This window comes from Heterodontus francisci, chromosome 38, assembly GCF_036365525.1.
Source record: "Heterodontus francisci isolate sHetFra1 chromosome 38, sHetFra1.hap1, whole genome shotgun sequence".
In the NCBI taxonomy this organism is placed as follows: domain Eukaryota; kingdom Metazoa; phylum Chordata; class Chondrichthyes; order Heterodontiformes; family Heterodontidae; genus Heterodontus; species Heterodontus francisci.
Window position 1 is genome coordinate 15,474,155 of NC_090408.1, and position 19,089 is coordinate 15,493,243.

General features: G+C 42.1%; 1 protein-coding gene across 5 annotated transcripts in view; it reads right to left on the reverse strand.

Annotated features, from left to right (window-relative positions):
• The window catches only part of LOC137352316 (ras and EF-hand domain-containing protein-like), a 75,565-nt gene extending 74,036 nt beyond the window's left edge, over nt 1–1,529 (reverse strand). For all 5 annotated transcript variants that reach the window (XM_068017602.1, XM_068017604.1, XM_068017600.1 and 2 more), the window contains exon 1: nt 955–1,529. In XM_068017602.1, the coding sequence (XP_067873703.1) occupies nt 955–1,283 (329 nt within the window). In that variant the 5' untranslated portion in view covers nt 1,284–1,529. The remainder of the gene's footprint in view (nt 1–954) is intronic.
• Between the last annotated feature and the right edge of the window lie 17,560 nt (nt 1,530–19,089).

Genomic DNA, 19,089 nt, shown 5'->3' on the forward strand with positions numbered 1-19,089 from the left:
CAACAGGTTGATGACCTAGGTGTCAATTGTGGCTTAATGGAAGCACTCTCACCTCTGAGTCAGTAGTTTGTGGGTTTAATCCTCACCCAATAGATCTGAACATATAATCTAGGTTGACACTCCAGTGAGGGACTGCTGCATTGTCAGAGGTGCTATCTTTTAGATGAGATGTTAAACTGAATCCTGTCTGCTCTCACAGCTGGATGTAAAAGATCTCATGCCACTATTTCAAACAACAGCACAGGAATTCTCCCCAGTATCCTGGCCATTATTTAGCCCTCAACCAACACCTACAGAAAAAAACATCTGGGCATTGGTTTAATTGCTGTTTGTGGGATCTTGCTGTGTGCAAATTATAGTTCTCTACATTACAACAATGACTAGACTTAAAAAGTACTTCATTGGTCGTAAAATACTTTGGGCCATCCTGAGGTAGTAAATGGTGCTTGATAAATTCATGTTTTTTTTTCTTTTCTTTCAAAGAACCAGCACAAGAACAATGGGCTGAAAAGCCTCCCTCTGTGCTGTGAGATTCCAAGACTTTGCCCTACTTTATGCTGCAGAATCAGAAATCCCAGTATGAGAATGATCCCAAATGCCAAACAGTAAAGTGCAAGAAAACTCTGACTTTTGTTCATTCCCTTCCTGAATGGCACCTACAATGTGTAGGCAATGTTCCCGCTCATCTGCCAAAGGGTCAGTGTAGCAAGAGCAAGATCACCTTAAAACTCTCTCCAAGTTCCAAACCTGTGTTAAGTATTGATAGAACAGAACTCACTGTGGGTGATCAATGTGCTTTCAAGCAGATGGAGATGTCCATGGAAAATGTAACAATAAGAAAGTAGTGTGTGTGAGTGAGAAAGGGGGGAGAGGGAGAGGGAGTGAGGGAGGGAGAGGGGTAGGAAAGTTGCCTACCTTGAGTGAGGGAGGGAGAGGGGTAGGAAAGTTGCCTACCTGCGGAGGTACTGCACCCCATTCCCGAATCGTTCCTCAAACTCCTCCCAAGCCAGTTTCGAGGCGGCTTGTGACCCATCCGACCCAAAGGAGGACAAATCCAGGATTTCGGAAACTTCCTCGAAGCCGGCGGTGAAGTCGTTGAAGTTGATGGAGCCGTCATTGTCCACGTCCAGCTTGTGGAAGAGGGGATCGATCTGGGAGCGAGAGAGCCCGAGCTCCCGGCACACGCTGGAGAAATCCTCAATCTCGATCAGCCCCGAGCGGTTCAGATCACACGCCGAGAAAAGCCTCCTTAAATCCGGCCGAGTCATTGCTCCAATGTCCATCCGGCAGCAGCTGCTCAGAGCAGAACAACTCTCAGGTGCCAGGGACTATCTCTGCTGAATATCCCTGCTCTCAGCTTCCTTTCACCGGGCAGCCAAGGGGTGTGGACCGCTTCTTGACGTCAAGTTGCCTCTCTGCATTGCCCAGTGTGTGTCTTGAGTAATCCCGGTTACACAGGACTGGCTGCAATCATCTAACATCAAACAGGCGTTTTCCAACAGCCAGGATCATTCTGTGCAGCAATCTGACTGTCAGGGTTCACTGTGCTGCAGAGGTTTGTGCAGTATTTTAAACCACTTGCAACACTAACTTGCAGAACACGATGCAGAGCACGTATTTTTAATCTGCTAAAAGCCTTGAATATAGCAAACACTTCCTGTAAGGTCCTATTTCCTGCTACAATTCACAGATCAGATTCCATCCTATTCTCTGAATCACCTGCAGCAATGCCAGGGAAGAGCTGTTACTATAGCTTTAAAAATGGAAGCAAACGTTGACATTGAATTCCACACTGGGGATCTGTCAGCGGCACTCTTGTCTCTGAATCAGAAGGTTGAGGGAGTAAGTCCCATTCCAAAAGGTTTGAGCATAAACATTGAGGCCGACTGGCCCAGTGCAGCACTGTTGGAGGTGCTGTCTTTTTGATAAGATGTTAAACCCTATTTGGCTGCTCAGTTGGACATAAAAGATCCCATGGCAATATTACAAAGAAGAGCTAGATGAGTTCTGCTTGGTTTACTTGTCTCTCAACCAACACCGAAAACAGATTATCTGGTTGTTGTCTTTTTGTGATTTAAGGGACCTTGTTGAGCACAACTTGGCAGCAAGATTTCCTCCGTTGGAACAGTACAATACAATACACTTCAAAAGTGCTTCATTGGCTGTGAAATACTTTGGGATTCCTGAGATTATGAAAGGTGTTCTATTTCCTTTCAATTCTTTTCCTGAGGAGAAATGGGTTAAAACTGTTGTTTTGCAGGCAATTGGGGGTATGGTCATTATCTCATTGGTTGGACAGATAAGTACTATTTGAAGTACCGTTTAAGATTGGTTGCTTCTAAAACACAGTGGTGTCAGTTGGACAATATATATATTCATAAAAATGATATAGATGAGGGAATTAAATGTAATATATCCAATTTTGCAGACGACACAAAGCTGGGTGGGAGTGGGAGCTGTGAGGAGGATGTAGACAAGCTCCAGCATGATTTGGACAGGTTGAGTGAGTGGGCAAATACATGGCAGATACAGTATAATGTGGATAATTGTGCGGTTATCCACGTTGGTGGCAAAAACAGAGAGGTAGATTATTATCTGAACGACGATAGATTGGGAAAGGGAGAAGTGCAGCGAGACCTGGATATCCTTGTGCACCAGTCACTGAAAGTAAGCATGCAGGTGCAGCAGGCAGTTAAGAAGGCAAATGGTATGTTGGCATTCATAGCGAGAGGATTCGAGTACAAGAGCAAGTATGTCTTGCTGTAATTATACAAGGCCTTGGTGAGACCACATCTGGAGTATTGTGTTCAGTTTTGGTCTCCTTATCTGAGGAAGGATGTTCTTGCTATGGAGGGAGTGCAGCAAAGGTTCACCAGACTGATTCCTGGGATGGCAAGACTAACGTATGAAGAGAGATTGGGTTAATTAGGCTTGTATTCCTCAAGAGTTTAGAAGAATGAGAGGGGATCTCATAGAAACCTACAAAATTCTAATAGGACTGGACAGACTAGATGCAGGAAGGATGTTCCCGATGGCGGGGGAGTCCAGGACCAGGGGTCACAGTCTAAGGATAAGAGGTAAGCCATTTAGGACTGAGATGAGGAGAGATTTCTTCACCCAGAGAGTGGTAAACCTGTGGAATTCTCTACCACGGAAAGCAGTTGAGGCCAAATCATTAAATATATTCAAGAAAGAGTTAAATATAGTTCTTCGGGCTAAAGGGATCAAGGAATACGGGGAGAAAGCGGGAACAGGGTATTGAGTTTGGATGATCAGCCATGGCCATATTGAATGGCAGTGCAGGCTCGAAGGGCCGAATGGCCTATGCCTGCTCCTATTTTTCTATGTTTCTATGTTTAGATAACAGCCTCAGAATGGGGTTGGTAAAGTTACCACCCCATTAACAATAGCAATGGCGGGATCTTGAAAGGGCTCACCGCCTGGCGGGCATACACCTGCCTGATTCACACCACAGGCCCCTTATAATATGGAAATCGAGGTCCCGCGACATAAATGGGATCTCAAATGCTACTTGAGGTAGGAACTGGCTGGAGACTGTGCCATGCGCCCTCTGACCAGTCCCATAGCCAATGGAACCAAAGAGGCCTGGCAGAGAGGTGTTGAAGTATTCTGATGGGACGCAGAAGACCACGAGTACACTTCCAGGGTCCACATAAATAATCCGGGCTGCTGCATCCCAGGACCCCACCCTCCACAGTCAGGAACCCCTCTTCCCCCTGCACCAGCAGCTTATCTTACTGGTGGCTGCCCTGGCCTGATCAGGCTTCAAGCTGCATCATGACCCTGCCGCTCACCTGCCAGATTTAAATGAGACTAAAGCCTCAAAATAGCAGGGGAGCCTCTTCACCACCAGAACAAGTGACAGAACAGAGCCCAAAGGTCAAAATCGACCCTATTCATGGCAAAAGAAATGAATTGGCGAGGGACATTGTACAGGCAGCTGTCTCCCAGGGGCACTGGCAATATATTGAGGTGAGGCACCTTGCTATTACATGAATAGCATTTCCAAATGAAATGGTTTCTAATAGTTTCAGGTCTGGGCATGCTCACTGAAACTTTTAAAATTCTGGAAGCAATTTAAGGTACTTTTTAAAAAGTGTTTTTGTTTATAATTGTAGTCAACTCTTTCCCATTCATCCAACCTGTTACCTTCGATAAAATGCTAAAAATCATTTCAACATTGAAAAGGAACTGGTATTTTTATAGCACTTTATCTCATCTTCAGGACATCCTGAAGTCTTTCACAATCAATGAACTACTTTTTAAAGTTCAGTCACTCTTGTTATGTAAGAAAGTACAGCAGCTAATTTTGCACAAACAGCAAGTGAGAGAAATGACTGCAGATTTATTTTTCTGGAGGTGTTAATTGAGGGAAGTGATGAAGGCACAAGGTGAACTCTAGTTCAATTAGTGCTCACAGGATTTTTATGACCATATGCATCAAAACCTGGACAACATTCAGGCTTGGGCTAATAGGATACAAGAAACATTCTTGCTGCACAAGTGCCAGGCAATAACCATCTCCAACAAGAGAGAATCCGACCACCTCCTCTTCACATTGGCCTGTGTTACCATCCCTAAATCACCCACCATGAACATCCTGGAGGTTACCAGTGACCAAAATTACTGGATCAGCCACATAAATACTGTGGCTGCAAGAGCAGGTTAGAGGCTGGGAATTCTGTGGCGGGTAACTCACCTCCTGACTCGCAAAGCCTTTCCAGCACCTGCAAGGCACAAGTCAGGACTGTGATGGAATACCCTCCACTTGCCAGGATGAGTGCAACTGCAACTCACTCAAGAAGCTCAACACCTGCCCCCCCCCATCCACCAGCTTAAAAACAGTCAGTCCCTCCACCTCTGGTGCACTGTGGCTACAATGTGTACCATCTACAAAATCCATTGCAGCAACTCGCCAAAGTTGACAGCACCTTCCAAACTCACAACCCTCTGCCGTTTAGAAGAGCAAGGGAAGCAGGCGCATAGGAACACCTTCAAAACACACATCATCCTGATTTGGAATGAGATTGCTATTCTTCAGGGCATACAGAGGAAATGAAAGGGTAAATTTTCCAGTCAATTGCTTTGAGAATGCATTTTGGGAAACCACACTCTCAGAACCCACGATTCACATTTGTTTATTTTAAGTTGTTGCAGAATCAGAATCCTGGAACTCCCTATCTATCAGCACTGTGGGAGTGTCTTCACCACGCAGGCTACAGCAGCACAGAAGGCAGCTCACCACCACCTTCTCAAGGGCAATTAGGGATGGACAATAAATGCTGACCTTGCCAGCAAAGCCAAATCCCATGAATGAATAAAAACAAACTTGTACTTGCAGGGCTTCAGCTTAACATCTCGATCACAGGGCAGCACCTCTGAAAACACAGCACTTTCTCAGTGCAACATTCAAATATCATTATAAGGTCAGAATATAATTATGCCCATAGGAGCAGGGGTAGGCCATTCAGGCCATCGAGCCTGTTCCGGCATTCAATGCCTTTATCCCACACTATCCTCATATCCCCTAATGTCATTTGTATTTAGAAATCTGCCACTCTCTGCTGTCATGCAGACCTCCACCTGCCAAGAATGAGGCATATTAATTTTGTCATATGAACATTGATTTCAAACTGTTGCTGGAGCGAGGAAATGACTTATCAGCCGCGGCTGGAAAAAACATTTACATATTAACAGACAGTGCTTGTGGAGACAAAACACCATTCCCTGACACATTCAACCAACAATGGACCTTTATCACCAGACATTGAAGGTGAGGAAGCTCACATTCCGGGATGACTGCTCAGATGGCTGAATCTACAGACTGCTAAGTTGGCTGAATCTACAATCAGACCTGGTCAAACCAGCTAGTCACATGACTAACCTGCTGGGCAACCTGAGTTTTTTTGAATTGTGCACAGACAGTTTGAAGAGAGAGATTATTAGATCCTGGAATGTAAAGACCTCTCCTGGCTGGTTCGCCACAGCCTCTCCTGTCCGCACCCATCTCTTTCTCATGGAACTCCACATCCACTGAAGACATGAACCACAAGAGAGAAAAGTCTCCTACATCGAACAAAGTTTAAGAAAAATACTGGGCCCCAACAAAAAGCAAGGCCTACCTACAATCAAGGACTTCACAGCAAACTCAAAGGACAGTGAAATAGAAAAACCATCTTCAGATATTGCTTCAAACTTTTCCACTTTATTTCCTCTACTCTTTGCTGTCTCTATCTGCATGTGTGTTTATTGCGTATGCATGCTAGTGTGGGCACATTGTGTATCCGTAGGCGTTAACCAAATTAGAGTTTAAGTTTAATAAATTTCAACTTTTCTTCTTTAAACTGAAGAAAGCCTGTTTGTCTGGTTTCTTTGCCTTACAATTGGAAAGCGGTGAACAAGGATTCATCAAGGGGGAACTAAAAACATGGTGTGTTTAAAATTAAACCCTGTTACGGTAAGACCAGGTGAAGGCTGAGAGGGAACCCTAGACCCTTTTCTCACCTGGTCATAACCAAACATAGTCAATGACTGAGCTCCCACGGTCAAAGATTCACAACCCTCTGAGTAAAGAAAGTTCTCCTCATCTCTGTCCTAAGTGGCTTCCCCCTTATTTTGAAATTGTGTCCCCTGGTTCTAGACTCCCCAACCAGGGGGAACATCTTAGCTGCATCTACCCTGTCTATCCCTTTAAGTATTTTGTAGGTTTCAATGAGATCACTTCTCATACTTCGAAACTCTAGAGAATACAGGCCCAGTTTCCCCAATTTCTCTTCATAGGACAGTCCTGCCATCCCGGAGACAAGTCTGGTGAACCTTTGTTGCACTCTCTCTATGACAATAATATCCTTCCTGTGGTAAAGGGACCAAAACTGTACACAGTACTCCAGGTGCAGTGTAGCCAAGGTTCTATACAATTGAAGCAAGACTTCACTACTCCTGTACTCAAATCCTCTTGCAATAAAGGCTAACATTAACCTTCTTAATTGCTTGCTGCACCACCATCTTAGTTCATTCATCCAGAAAGATCTTAATGTCCCTCAGTTGCAGCTTAAATGATTCTAAGACTTTTGCCTCCACTACTCTAATAATTCCTCATGTCGATCACTCTTCATGTGAAGAAGAATTTCCTGATATAAGTGTAAAAATTACCTTTTACAGCTTTGAACCTGTGTCCCCTAGTTCTACTCCCACAATTTAATTACGTGTCTATAAAAATCGTCTCTGAGATGCCTCCTTTCCAAGCTTAAATGCCTAAGTCTTTCTAATCTTTCCTTATAAACTCAGATCCCTGACTGTATGGATCAGTCTTCTCTGCACTGCCTCTTGTGCTCGAATGTCTCTCTTGTTTCTTGACAACTAGAACTGGGCACAATATTCAAGGTGCATTCTAACCAAAGCACTATACAGTTAGATCGTGACCGTCTCTGATACATATTCCACTGTCTTGACGATATAGTTCAATATGCTATTAGAAGTGTTAACTGCTGCTTTTCATTGGTTGGACATGTTTAATGTCGAGACTCCTAGGTCTCTTTCATCTTCACCATTAGTTATACCAACACAATTCATGGAGAATGCAAGTAATCTATTTCTCTCTGCTATGCATAGCATTCAATTACCTGCTGTTGTTTTGTCCACTGGCATATTTTATCCAACTTATTCTTTAATTTCTGAGCTGCCTCCCTTGATTCCCCAGCTCCTCCTACTTTGATCCTATCTTCAAATTTGGCCTTTTTGCATTGAGTTTCTGAATTCAGGTCATTTATGTAAATTTGAAACCGTCCTGGTGCCAGCACCAAGCTCTGAGGTACCCCACTCTGTCATAACTCCTTGAACATCTATTTGTTACTACCTGCTCAAGGGAGTTCCCTTCCTCAACCAACATCACTAAAACACAAATTATAACATTACTGTTTGTGGGACCTTGCTGTGCATAAATGAGCCCCCCCCCCACATTTCCTAAATTACAACAGTGGCTATATATCGAAAGTACGTCATTGGCCATGAAGCACTTTGCGATGGCCTGATATCCATAAAGGAGCAATTGGAGACATTTTAGTCCATGGAGATTGAAATACCTCAAAGAACTGAGGTAATGACCATAGTAATCAGATTAACTATGATTTCTCATGTGGTATACATGTCCATACACGCTAATTGTGTTAATGACAATATTGTATTTAAATGGATAAGTTTGCTTTCGTAATATGCCACCTAGTCTCCACAAATCAAGGAAAACCCAATAAACTGTTATTTGCAAACCCGCAACATTATATATCTGTGCAATATGTGTTACAGCTCTGTATTGAAGCTGACGCCAACACACGTACATATATTGTGGCAGTTATTAACACTGATGAAGATTAGGGTGAGGAATCGCTATGTGACACATAGGCCTGATGAGAAATGTGGTCAATGATAAGCTGGATGATACAGGGTGATGGCCCAATATGATGCAAATCCTTAATGAGTTTTTAAGTTGTTCTTAGGATGTTGGGGAGGCAATATTAATATTAATTGCCCATTTGTTATTTGTCCTGAGGGCAATAAAAGTCAACCACATAGCGGAGAACTGGAATCATATGTAGGCAGGAATGGCAGTTTTCCTTTCCTAAAGGGCATTGATGAGTCAGTTACTCTGTTACCACACTCTGGCAGCTTTTAAGAGTATTTTGTGGTGCTAGTTACATGAGGTTGCACAATGTTCAGTATGCCCATTTTCAAATGGAAGCTGTTACAGCAGCAGAACTTAATCCCTAATATCTCCTTTGACTCAGCGTCCATTTTTGTCTGATTTCACTTCTATGAAGTATATGGGACGCTTTTCCACGGTATGTAAATGAAAGGTTGGACAGGCTAGGCTTGTATCCACTGGAGTTTAGAAGAATAAGAGGCAACTTGATTGAAAAATATAAGATCCTGAGGGGTCTTGACAGGGTGGATGTGGAAAGGATGTTTCCCCTTGTGGGAGAATCTAGAACTAGAGGTCACTGTTTAAAAATAAGGGGTCGCCCATTTATGACAGAACTGAGGAGAATTTTTTTCTCTTAGAGAGTCGTGAGTCTTTGGAACTCTCTTCCTCAAAAGGTGATGGAAGCAGTCTTTGAATATTTTTAAGGCAGATTCTTGATAGGCAAGGGGGTGAGAGGTTATCAGGGGTAGGTGGGAGTTGAGGTTACAATCAGAGCAGCCACGATCTTGTTGAATGGCGGAGTAGGCTTCAGGGGCCGAGTGGTCTACTCCTGCTCCTAATTTGTATGTTCATATGTTCACATGTTTCTATGCATTTTTATAGTGCCTTTAGAATCATGGAACAATACAACACAGAAGGAGGCCATTCAACCCATCAAGTTTGTGCCGGCTCTTTGGCAGTGCTCTCTATTAGTTACACTCCCCTACTCCTCCTCCGGATCCCTGCAAAATTTTTCCCTTCAAGTACTTGGACAATTCCCTTTGAATGTTACATAGAAAAAAGATCCAAAGATTCTTTATAGAGACATAAATAAAAATGGACAATGTGCCAAAAGAGCAGATATACTTGTCATATTGTATGGTGGAGTCCATTACTTACCATATGGGGTTCTGGTGTGTAGCACAGAAACACTGCAGTCAACCATGGACCATGTGGTCACCTCACTGGTTGGTGCAGCTAACACCACCACCACCACCATCCACCCGATCCCCCCACCCATTCCCCTGCAGGAGTCTGTGGCACCAGTAATAGTATCTCTCAGCAGTGCTCATACTGGGACATGTAGGACCTGGGCTCACCACCACCTCCACCATGGACAGGCAGGGAGATCGATGAATAGGGGCTTCAATAAGAGATATGCCTACTCTCCAAGATACTGTATTTGGCCTTTGGGGGTGTTCTGACACAGGTTCACAAAACATCAGCTGTCATTTTATAAAGTAACTATGCATGGACTAACCTAACATAGCTTCACAACCTTTTTCTCTCCCTGTACCCCTTTGCCCCCATATCTATAACAAAGTGTAACACTTTGAAGTGTGACATCCAGTGTGTGACAAACACACTCGAGATACAGGACTTTTACATTTCACCAAAATATAAATACGGCCATGTTATACTTACCTGCTAACAGGATTGCTGCAGTCTCAGTCTACCTTAGTTAGTTACAGTCTAGGTTCCAAGTGAACTTTCACTGGAACATTATGTACAGCCAAAAGACTTGCAAGTTGATAGGTAAATTGGCCATTATAAATTGCCCCTAGTATAGGTAGGTGGTAGGGGAATATAGGAACAGGTGAGGATGTGGTAGGAATATGGGATTAGTGTAGGATTAGTATAAATGGGTGGTTAATGGTCGGCACAGACTCGGGGGGCCGAAGAGCCTGTTTCAGTGCTGTATCTCTAAATCTAAAATCTAAACAAAAAGCTCACAGATCTGGCTCTCATTCTCATTTTCATTCTCTTCACAAGCTTGCAAGTTGAGAGAAGTTATTCAGGACACCTTAGTGCATCGATCCAGAAACATCCTAACACCAGAAACACTGCAGAAGCCAATTGTTTCTGAAATGAGAGAATTGATCAGTTGTTGTGTGAGGAAGAACTTACTGATACCAATTATAAATTAGTTTTTTACAAGCTTGAACCAGTGTCCCCTTGTCATATTCTCATAATTTAAAGTAATTTTCTGGATAGATATTTTCCATGCCATTATATATCTCTAGTCTTAAGACAGACCACTAACACTAGGAACACTAGCAATCAGCCTTGTGGATCTTGTGTGCACTGTGTCCATAACTTGAATGTCTCCCATGTGTCTCAGTGCCCAGAACTAGGTACAGTGCTCAAGGTTTGGTCTGACCAGGGCACTGTACAGTTTGAGCATGAATCTCGCTAACTTGTATTCGACAGTTTGGGCCAATGCAGTTCAACACTCTGTTGGTTTTTGTTGATTGTTGCTCTGTCGTGGTTGGACCTGCTGAGTGTTGAGTTGAACTAGATTCCTACATTCTCTTTTAACTTCACGCATAGCTATTTTAGCATCATTCATGGAGTATGTAATGTTGCCCATTTTTATTTCTCTCGTGCATTAAAATTTTTTCTTCCACTGCCACAAAACTTTTTCTGGTCTTTCTTTATTATCAATTTGTACTTCAACCATTTGCTGTCATTCCTCCTGTCCTTTGTTCAGATCTATTCCCTCATTGATTCTCTAGAAGTGTATATGTTCTCACTTTTTAAACAAACAAATCTTTGTTTTTAGGCTTGTGGGCCTGCTCCTTCCTATTTTACTGACAAAGTGAGGATTTCATAGCTGCTATTCAAAGTCATGGCTTAATGTTGCCCTCCCACGCACTTGCTCCTGAATGAATTCCTAGTCTCACCATAATGTATATTTGATATAGTAAAACATCCAGAAACAAAAAACTTGTATTTATATAACGCCATTAATGTAATAAAATGTCCCAAGGTATTTTGCAGGGGTGTTATCAGACAGCATCTGACACTGAGCTATATAGAGATATCCACCCCAATCTTTACTACGATGGGATTTCCAAGAGGTGGAGGGAGTTCTGGTCAGGATGAAGCCCAAGTTCCCCATTTAATTGAGAGGTGGGTGTCAGTGATTGCAGGAGTTCGTGATTTCATGGGTTGTCTGATCATGGGGGTGGGAGGTCGATGATTGCAGGGGTGTATCTGATTGTGGGGGGATTGGTGATAGCATGGGGGGGGGGGGGGGGTGTGGTGTCAGTGATTGCTGTCATTGTCCAATCATGGTGCAGGGGCCAGCAGTTTAATTTGGGAGGAAGCTGGGGGGAATCATTCCTGCTCTTCTTGGCTCACAAGCAGTGCAAGAAAGGCATTTAGCCCTTCCATGCAGCAGTCCTCACCTCCCTTTAACTGCTGGGTTTCCAGTCCCTGGTTAAACCTGAAAGAGTGATAAAACATGAGGCATACAACATCCTGGGCCAACTCCTGGGTGCGGTCCAGTAGCCTGGACCATCCTCACCACCCCAATTCTGCCTCTGTTAAAATCTGAAGTGGTCAGGTTCAAGGTAGCCTGGGTCGTACTTAAGATTTCAAAAAATTCTGCATCCCACCTGACCCAAACCCAACTTTTCGGGGGGTTAAAATTTCTCTCATTTTGACAGATGACCAAAAGTTTAGTCAAGGGTTTAAGGAGCATGTTATGACAGGTGAGGAAGGGGTCTTGGGCTTCCCTCTCGGCCCTTTTCTGGTTTGGCCATAACAGGGTTTAATTTTTAAAAACACAATGTTTTTACCTTCTCCTCAGTGGGTCCTTGCTCACTGCTCTCTAATTGTAATTGTAAAGGAATCAACCAGACAGGTTTTCTCATGTTTAAACAAGAAAGGTGTAATTTTATGAACCTTAAAAATCTAACTTAGTTAAATCTGCTAAAAATACGCGATGCAACCATGCTAGCATGCATACATGATAAACACACACACAAGTAGATACAGAGAAGGAGACAGAATTAAAGGGGGAAAGTTTGAAGTAGTAGATGGAATTCAGTTAGTGGTTTTGGGTTGGATGTAAAGTCTTTGATTGAAGTTAAGTCTTGCAGTTCTCATTGGGGCCCAGTGCACACTTTCAAACTTGTTTAGCCAGTACCAGAAGGCTGCAGGGTCTTCTGTTTTGAGGCTTAAGATACTTTCGTGGGTCCCTGAAACTTTGCATGAGGGAGAGACAGAGAGACAGACTTTGCTTCTCTTTGGTCTTCAAAGTGCAGTCTGCTTCAAAACTTTACTGCGATGCACAATTCAATCAATTCCCAGGTTGGACAGAAGGTTAGTCATGTGACTAGCTCATTGTTTGAGACAGCATTGCCTGCAAGCTTACCAGACACACTAAGTGGCGGGGGGGGGGGGGGGGGGCGGTGGAATGCTGGCTCTTAAACAATGATTCACAATGTTTTTTGATCATCACTATTGACAAAACCCATCTGGTTAATTGAATCAGGGGGCATTTACATTGTCTCTGTGTGCAACTGTCTGTCAGAATGCAAATGTGCAGCCATGTTTTCAGCCACTGCTCTGTGGTCTTTTTAAACAAGTTATTTTCAGTGTCCAGTAAGCATTCAAATAATGTCCCATCGACGAAAATTAATAGGTTTTCATTTGGCAGGTGTGGTTTCCGTCACAAACATTCTAAAGGAGACGAGAGAGGTGGCAAGACGGAGAGGTGTAGGGAGAGAATACCAAAGAATAAGGCCTAAATGGCTTAAGGCATGGTCTCCAATTGTGGGACAATGGAAATTGGGAATGTGCTAAAAGCCAGGATTGAAGAAACACAGATAATAAAATAAATATTTTTCAATTATTTTATTCCTATTCTTCAGTTAGTCTTTAGCTTTACTGAGAGAATAAGAAACTGACCTACTCCTAGGTCTCTCAGTGTTATTCTGAAACAAGTCATGACAAGGTTCACAATATAACCCTGTCCTGACATGCTTTTAAAAGCAGTGCTTTCCAGCAGCCTGACTGGGATCTTGCTGAACAGGATTTTCATGTGGACAGTGATGTTTTACTCTCAGGTCATTGATACCGATATAAATATGCTAAAATATTATTTACAGATTGAGTCAGAAGCTAAAATCCCAAACTTTGAGAGCTTCAAATGTAGCTTGTATCGAGAAGTTCTATTAGTGGTATCAATCTTGATGGAAGTGAGATTATTATCATGGTTATATAAAAGGGTGAAAACAATTTCACACAGCACCCAAAAGAAGCACATGACCATAACAGTGGTCGGAATATTTTTACATATATGTCATTATAAAGCGCTGTGCATTAATCATATTACATAACCTTCTAGAAATAATGGCTTCTCTGTCCAGACTTGCAATTCATTCAGCATCTACTGCTCTTCAAACACTCCTAAAAAAGCCTTTTAAAGATGACGGAAAGCAGAATCAAACAACTTTGGATATATTAACTCTAACTCTTATAAGACAACAATAATCAGCACAGCTCACTATCAATACAGTCTAGCCTTCCCTTTATTAAAATGAATATGGAATTATTGATTAGTGTCAGCCATGGCTCAGTTGGTAGCACTTCACCTCTCAGTCAAAAGATTATGAGTTTAAGTCCCACTCCAGGACTCGAATGCAGAAATCTAGGCTGACACTCCAATGTAGTACTGAGGGAGTGCTGCACTGTTAGAGGTGCTGCCCTTTGGATGAAACGTTAAACCAAGGCCCTGTCTTCCCTCCCAGTGAACGTAAAAGATTCCATGGCACTATTTCAAAGAAGAGTAGGGGAGTTATTCCCTAGATGTCCTGGCCAATATTTATCTCTCAATCAACATCACAATATTTCGGATTGACACACAGAATGGCAAAGGAGGAGGGGTAGCCCTGATAGTAAAGGATGGCATAAGGGCATTAATAAGAAGGGATATGGCCTCAGAAAATCATGAAGTAGAACCAGTTTGGGTGGAAATTCGGAATGGCAGGAGTCAGAAAATACTGGTGGGAGTAATTTACAGGCCCCCTAACAGTCATTATATTATAGAACAGAACATTAAATGGGACATTATTGGAGCATGTAAAAAAGGTAATGTATTACTTGTGGGGGAGTTTAATCTGCATATAGACTGGGACAATCAAATTGGCAACCGTGCTCTGGAAGATGAATTTGTAGAATGCTTTCGTGACAGTTTCTTAGAGCAATATGTTGTAGAACCACTAGGGATAAAGCTATCTTAGATCTCATATTGTGTATTGTAGCAGGGTTATTAAGCAAGGCCATAGTAAAAGATCCACTGGGAAATAGTGATCATAATACCATTAAATTTCATGTTAAGTTTGAAAGCGACAAATTTCAATCACAAACAAGAATCTTAAACAAAGCCAATTACGATGGTATGAAGGGAGAACTGGCTAAGGTTAATTGGGTAAATAGACTGGAAGGGATGATGGTAAATGAACAGGGGAAACATTTAAGCAAACAATTCAAAGGGTTCAGCAAAAGTACATTCCATTCAAAAACAAAAACTCATCAAGGAAGACCCATCCATGGCTCATTCAGGAAGTTCAGGAGAGTATTAGACGAAAAGAAGAGACTTACAATGTTGTAAAAAATAGTAGCAAATCTGAGGATTGGGAGTGTTTTAGAAGCCAGCAAAGGGCCACCAAAAAGTTAAGAAGGGAAAACATAGAATATGTGAGTAAACTAACCAACAAAGAAAAAGATTGTAAGAGCTTTTATAAGTGTAAAAAAAGTAAGAGAGTAGCTAAAGTAGACATTGGTCCCTTAGAGGCAGAGATAGGAGAAATCATCATACGGAATAAGGAAATGGCAGAGGCATTGAACAAATATTTTGTGTCTGGCTTCACAGTAGAAGACACAAGTTCCATACCATACCATAAATAGGCAGTAACCTAGGAGCTAAAAAGAGTGAGGAAATTAAGGATATTGATATCTGTTGAGAAAAAGTATTGGAGAAACTTGAGGGTCTAAAATATGACAAGTCTACAGGACCAGATGGTCTACATCCTAGGGTTCTAAAAGAGATAGCTGCAGAGATAGTGAATGCACTGGCTATGATTTTCCAGAATTCCTTAGATTCAGGAATTGTCCCGTCAGATTGGAAGTTGGCAAATGTTACACCGCTTTTCAAGAAAGGAATTGAGAGAAAACAGGGAACTACAGGCCAGTTAGCCTAACATCAGTCATTGGGAAGATGCTGGAAACTATTATTAAGGAAGTCTTAACATTGCACTTGGAAAAGCATAGTATGATTAGAACAAGTCAGCATGATTTTTACTAAAGGGAGAACCTGTTTGATAAATTTATTAGAGTTTTTGAGGATGTAACTAGTAGGGTAGATAAAGGGGAACCAGTAGATATAGTATACCTGGATTTTCAAAAGGCATTCAATAAGGAGCCACATAAAAGATTAACAGGCAAGATAAGGGATTATGGTGTTGGGGTAATATATTAGCATGGATAGAGGATTAGTTAACAGACAGGAAGCAGAGAGTGGGCATAAATGGGGCATTTTCAAGTTGGCAGGCAGTGAATAGTGGGGTGCCTCAAGGATCAGTTCTGGGGCAATAATAACAAGAAATGCTGGAACCACTCAGCAGGTCTGGCAGCATCTGTGGAAAGATTAGCAGAGTTAACATTTCGGGTCAGTGACCCTTCTTCGGAACTAGCAAATATTAGAAATGTCAAAGGTTATAAGAAAGTGAGCCGGGGGTGGGGCAAGAGATAACAAAGGAGAAGGTGTAGATTGGACAAGGCCACATAGCTGATCAAGAGGTCATGGAGCAAAGGCAAACAATATGTTAATGGTGTGTTGAAAGACAAAGCATTAGTACAGATAGGGTGTTAACGAAATGAAGATTGAACAGCAGCAAGTACAAACATGAAAAAAACAGTGGGTAAGCAAACTGAACAAACTACAATTAAATGAAATAAACAAAAGAAAAAAATTGTAAAAGATGTAAAAAAAGAAAAAAGAAAAAATAACTAAAAATAAAAGTAAAATGGGGGGCCCGTCATGCTCTGAAATGATTGAACTCAATGTTCAGTCCGGTAGGCTGTAGTTTGCCTAATCGGTAAATGAGATGCTGTTCCTCGAGCTTGCGTTGATGTTTTATTTATTTATTTTTATTTATGTTCAGTGGAACACTGCAGCAATCCCAGGATAGCGATGTGAGCATGAGAGCAGGGGGAAGTGTTGAAATGGCAAGCAACCGGAAGCTCAGTGTCCTGCTTGCGGACTGAGCGGAGGTGTTCCGCAAAGCGGTCACCCAGTCTGCGTTTGTCTCCCCAATGTAGAGGAGACCACATAGTGAGCAGCGAATACATTATACTACATTGAAAGAAGTACAAGTAAATCGCTGCTTCACCTGAAAGGAGTGTCAGTTCTGGGGCATCAGCTATTTACACTCTGTATGAATGACTTGGATGAAGAGGCAGAGAGTAATATATCTAAGTTTGCTAATGATACAAAGCTCGGTGGAAAGGTAATCTGCAGGGAGGATGTTGAGAGGCTGCAAAGAGATATAGCCAGGCTAAGTAAGTGGACAACAGAATGGCAAATGGAGTATAATGTAGGGAAGTGTGAAGTTGTTCACTTTGGTCGTAAAAATAGAAAAGCAGAATTTTTTTAAAAGGTGTGAAACTGGTAAGTGTTGATGTTCAGAGAGACTTGGGGGTACCCGTACAAGGAATGCACAGAGTTAACATGCAGGTGCAGTAGTCTATTAGGAAGGCAAATGGCATGTTGGCCGTCATTGCAAGGCGATTAGAGTACAGGAATAACAAAATCTTACAAAAATTGTACAGGGCTTTGGTGAGACCTCACCTGAAATACTGTGTGCAGTTTTGGTCTCCACATTTAAGAAAGGATATACTTGCACTGGAGGCAGTGCAGCGAAGATTCACAAAATTGGTCCCTGGGATGAAGGGGTTGTCCTATGATGAGAGGTTGAGTAAATTGGGCCTATATTCTCTGGAGCTTATAAGAATGAGAGGCGATATGATCGAGACATACAAGATTCTGAAAGAGCTTGATATGGTAGACGCTGAGAGATTGTTACCACTGGTCAGGCAATCTAGAACACGGGGACGGTCTCAGGATAAGGGGCCGATCATTCAGGACTGAGATGAGGAGAAATTACTTCACTCAAAGGGTTGTGAATCTTTGGAATTGTCTATCCCAGAGGGTTGTGGATGCTCCAATATTGAATATATTTAAGGCTGGGATAGCTAGATTTTTGACCTCGCGGAGAATTGAGGGATATGGGGAGTGGGCAGGAAAGAGGAATTGAAGTCCAAGGTCAGCCATAATTGGATTGAATGGTGGAACAGGCTCGATGGGCCATATAGTCTACTTCTGCTCCTATTTCTTGTGTTCTTGTGATCACAAAAGCAGATTATCTGGTCATTATCACATTGCTGTTTGTGGGAGTTTGCTGTGTGCAAATTTACTGCTGCGTTTCCTACATTTCAACAGTAATTCATTGGCTGTAAAGTGCTTAGAGACATCCTGTGGTTGTGAAAGGCGGATGTTAATGCAAGTCTTTCTTTTATTAGTGTTCCAAAACCTGAACTGGATGTAGTTCAGCTGACTGAGTGCAGTACTGAGGCCTGGGTTTATATCTCAACAGAATTTACTCAGCTTTCTAATCATTTGAAGGTAGTCAAGATAAGTGCCACATCTTTGGATGTGGAAAGAGAATAGGATGTTGAATGGGCTGTGTGCTATTTTGAAATACTGATATTTGAACTGGCAGTTTGTAAGACAGTTTGAACACACAGACAAAAGACACAGACAGCTGTGATGAGCACAGCTGAAAAAGAGCTCTCTACCATTTAAACTGAAGTAATAGGATTTTAGTCTGTTTAATTATTATCTCTCAAAATTCTAAAACAGAGATCACTGGTAATTTAAATTGAAGATAGGGAAGTTAGACTGTGACAATCTTTTATCCCTCAAAAACTCTAAAGTCAGATTGATTCTATTGAAAGTGTTTGCAAGTTGTTAATTGTTGAAATTCATCGCCGAAAAAAGCATCACCTGCTGCTGAAGTTAGCCTACGGACTGTTCTACGTGGAAGAACTTTTTCCCCATCGGACAGCTGCGAGGACTTGGAGCAACATCCTGTGAGGACGTCAAACAACATTGGACTTTTAATTTACAAGGACTCTATTTTTTTCTATTTTAAATGTTGTTTATTTCTTCATAGTGTTTAAGAATTTATTTCTTATAATTAAAGAGTTAATTTGTTGATTTAAAGACACCTGGTTTGGTTAGCCTCATTCAGGAGTTAATAGGGGAGGCAGTGGCATAGTGGTATTGTCACTGGACTAGTAACCCAGAGATACAGGGTATTGCTCTGGAGACATGGGTTCAAATCCCACCACAGCAGAAGGTGGAATTTCATATCAATTAATAAATCTGGAATTAAAAATCTAGTCTAATGATGGCCATGAAACCATTGTTGATTGTTGTAAAAATCCATCTGGTTCACTAATGCCCTCTAAAATGACCTAGCAAACTTAGCTAGCACTGTGGGTGTACCTACCCCACAAGGACTGCAGTGGTTGGACTGCAG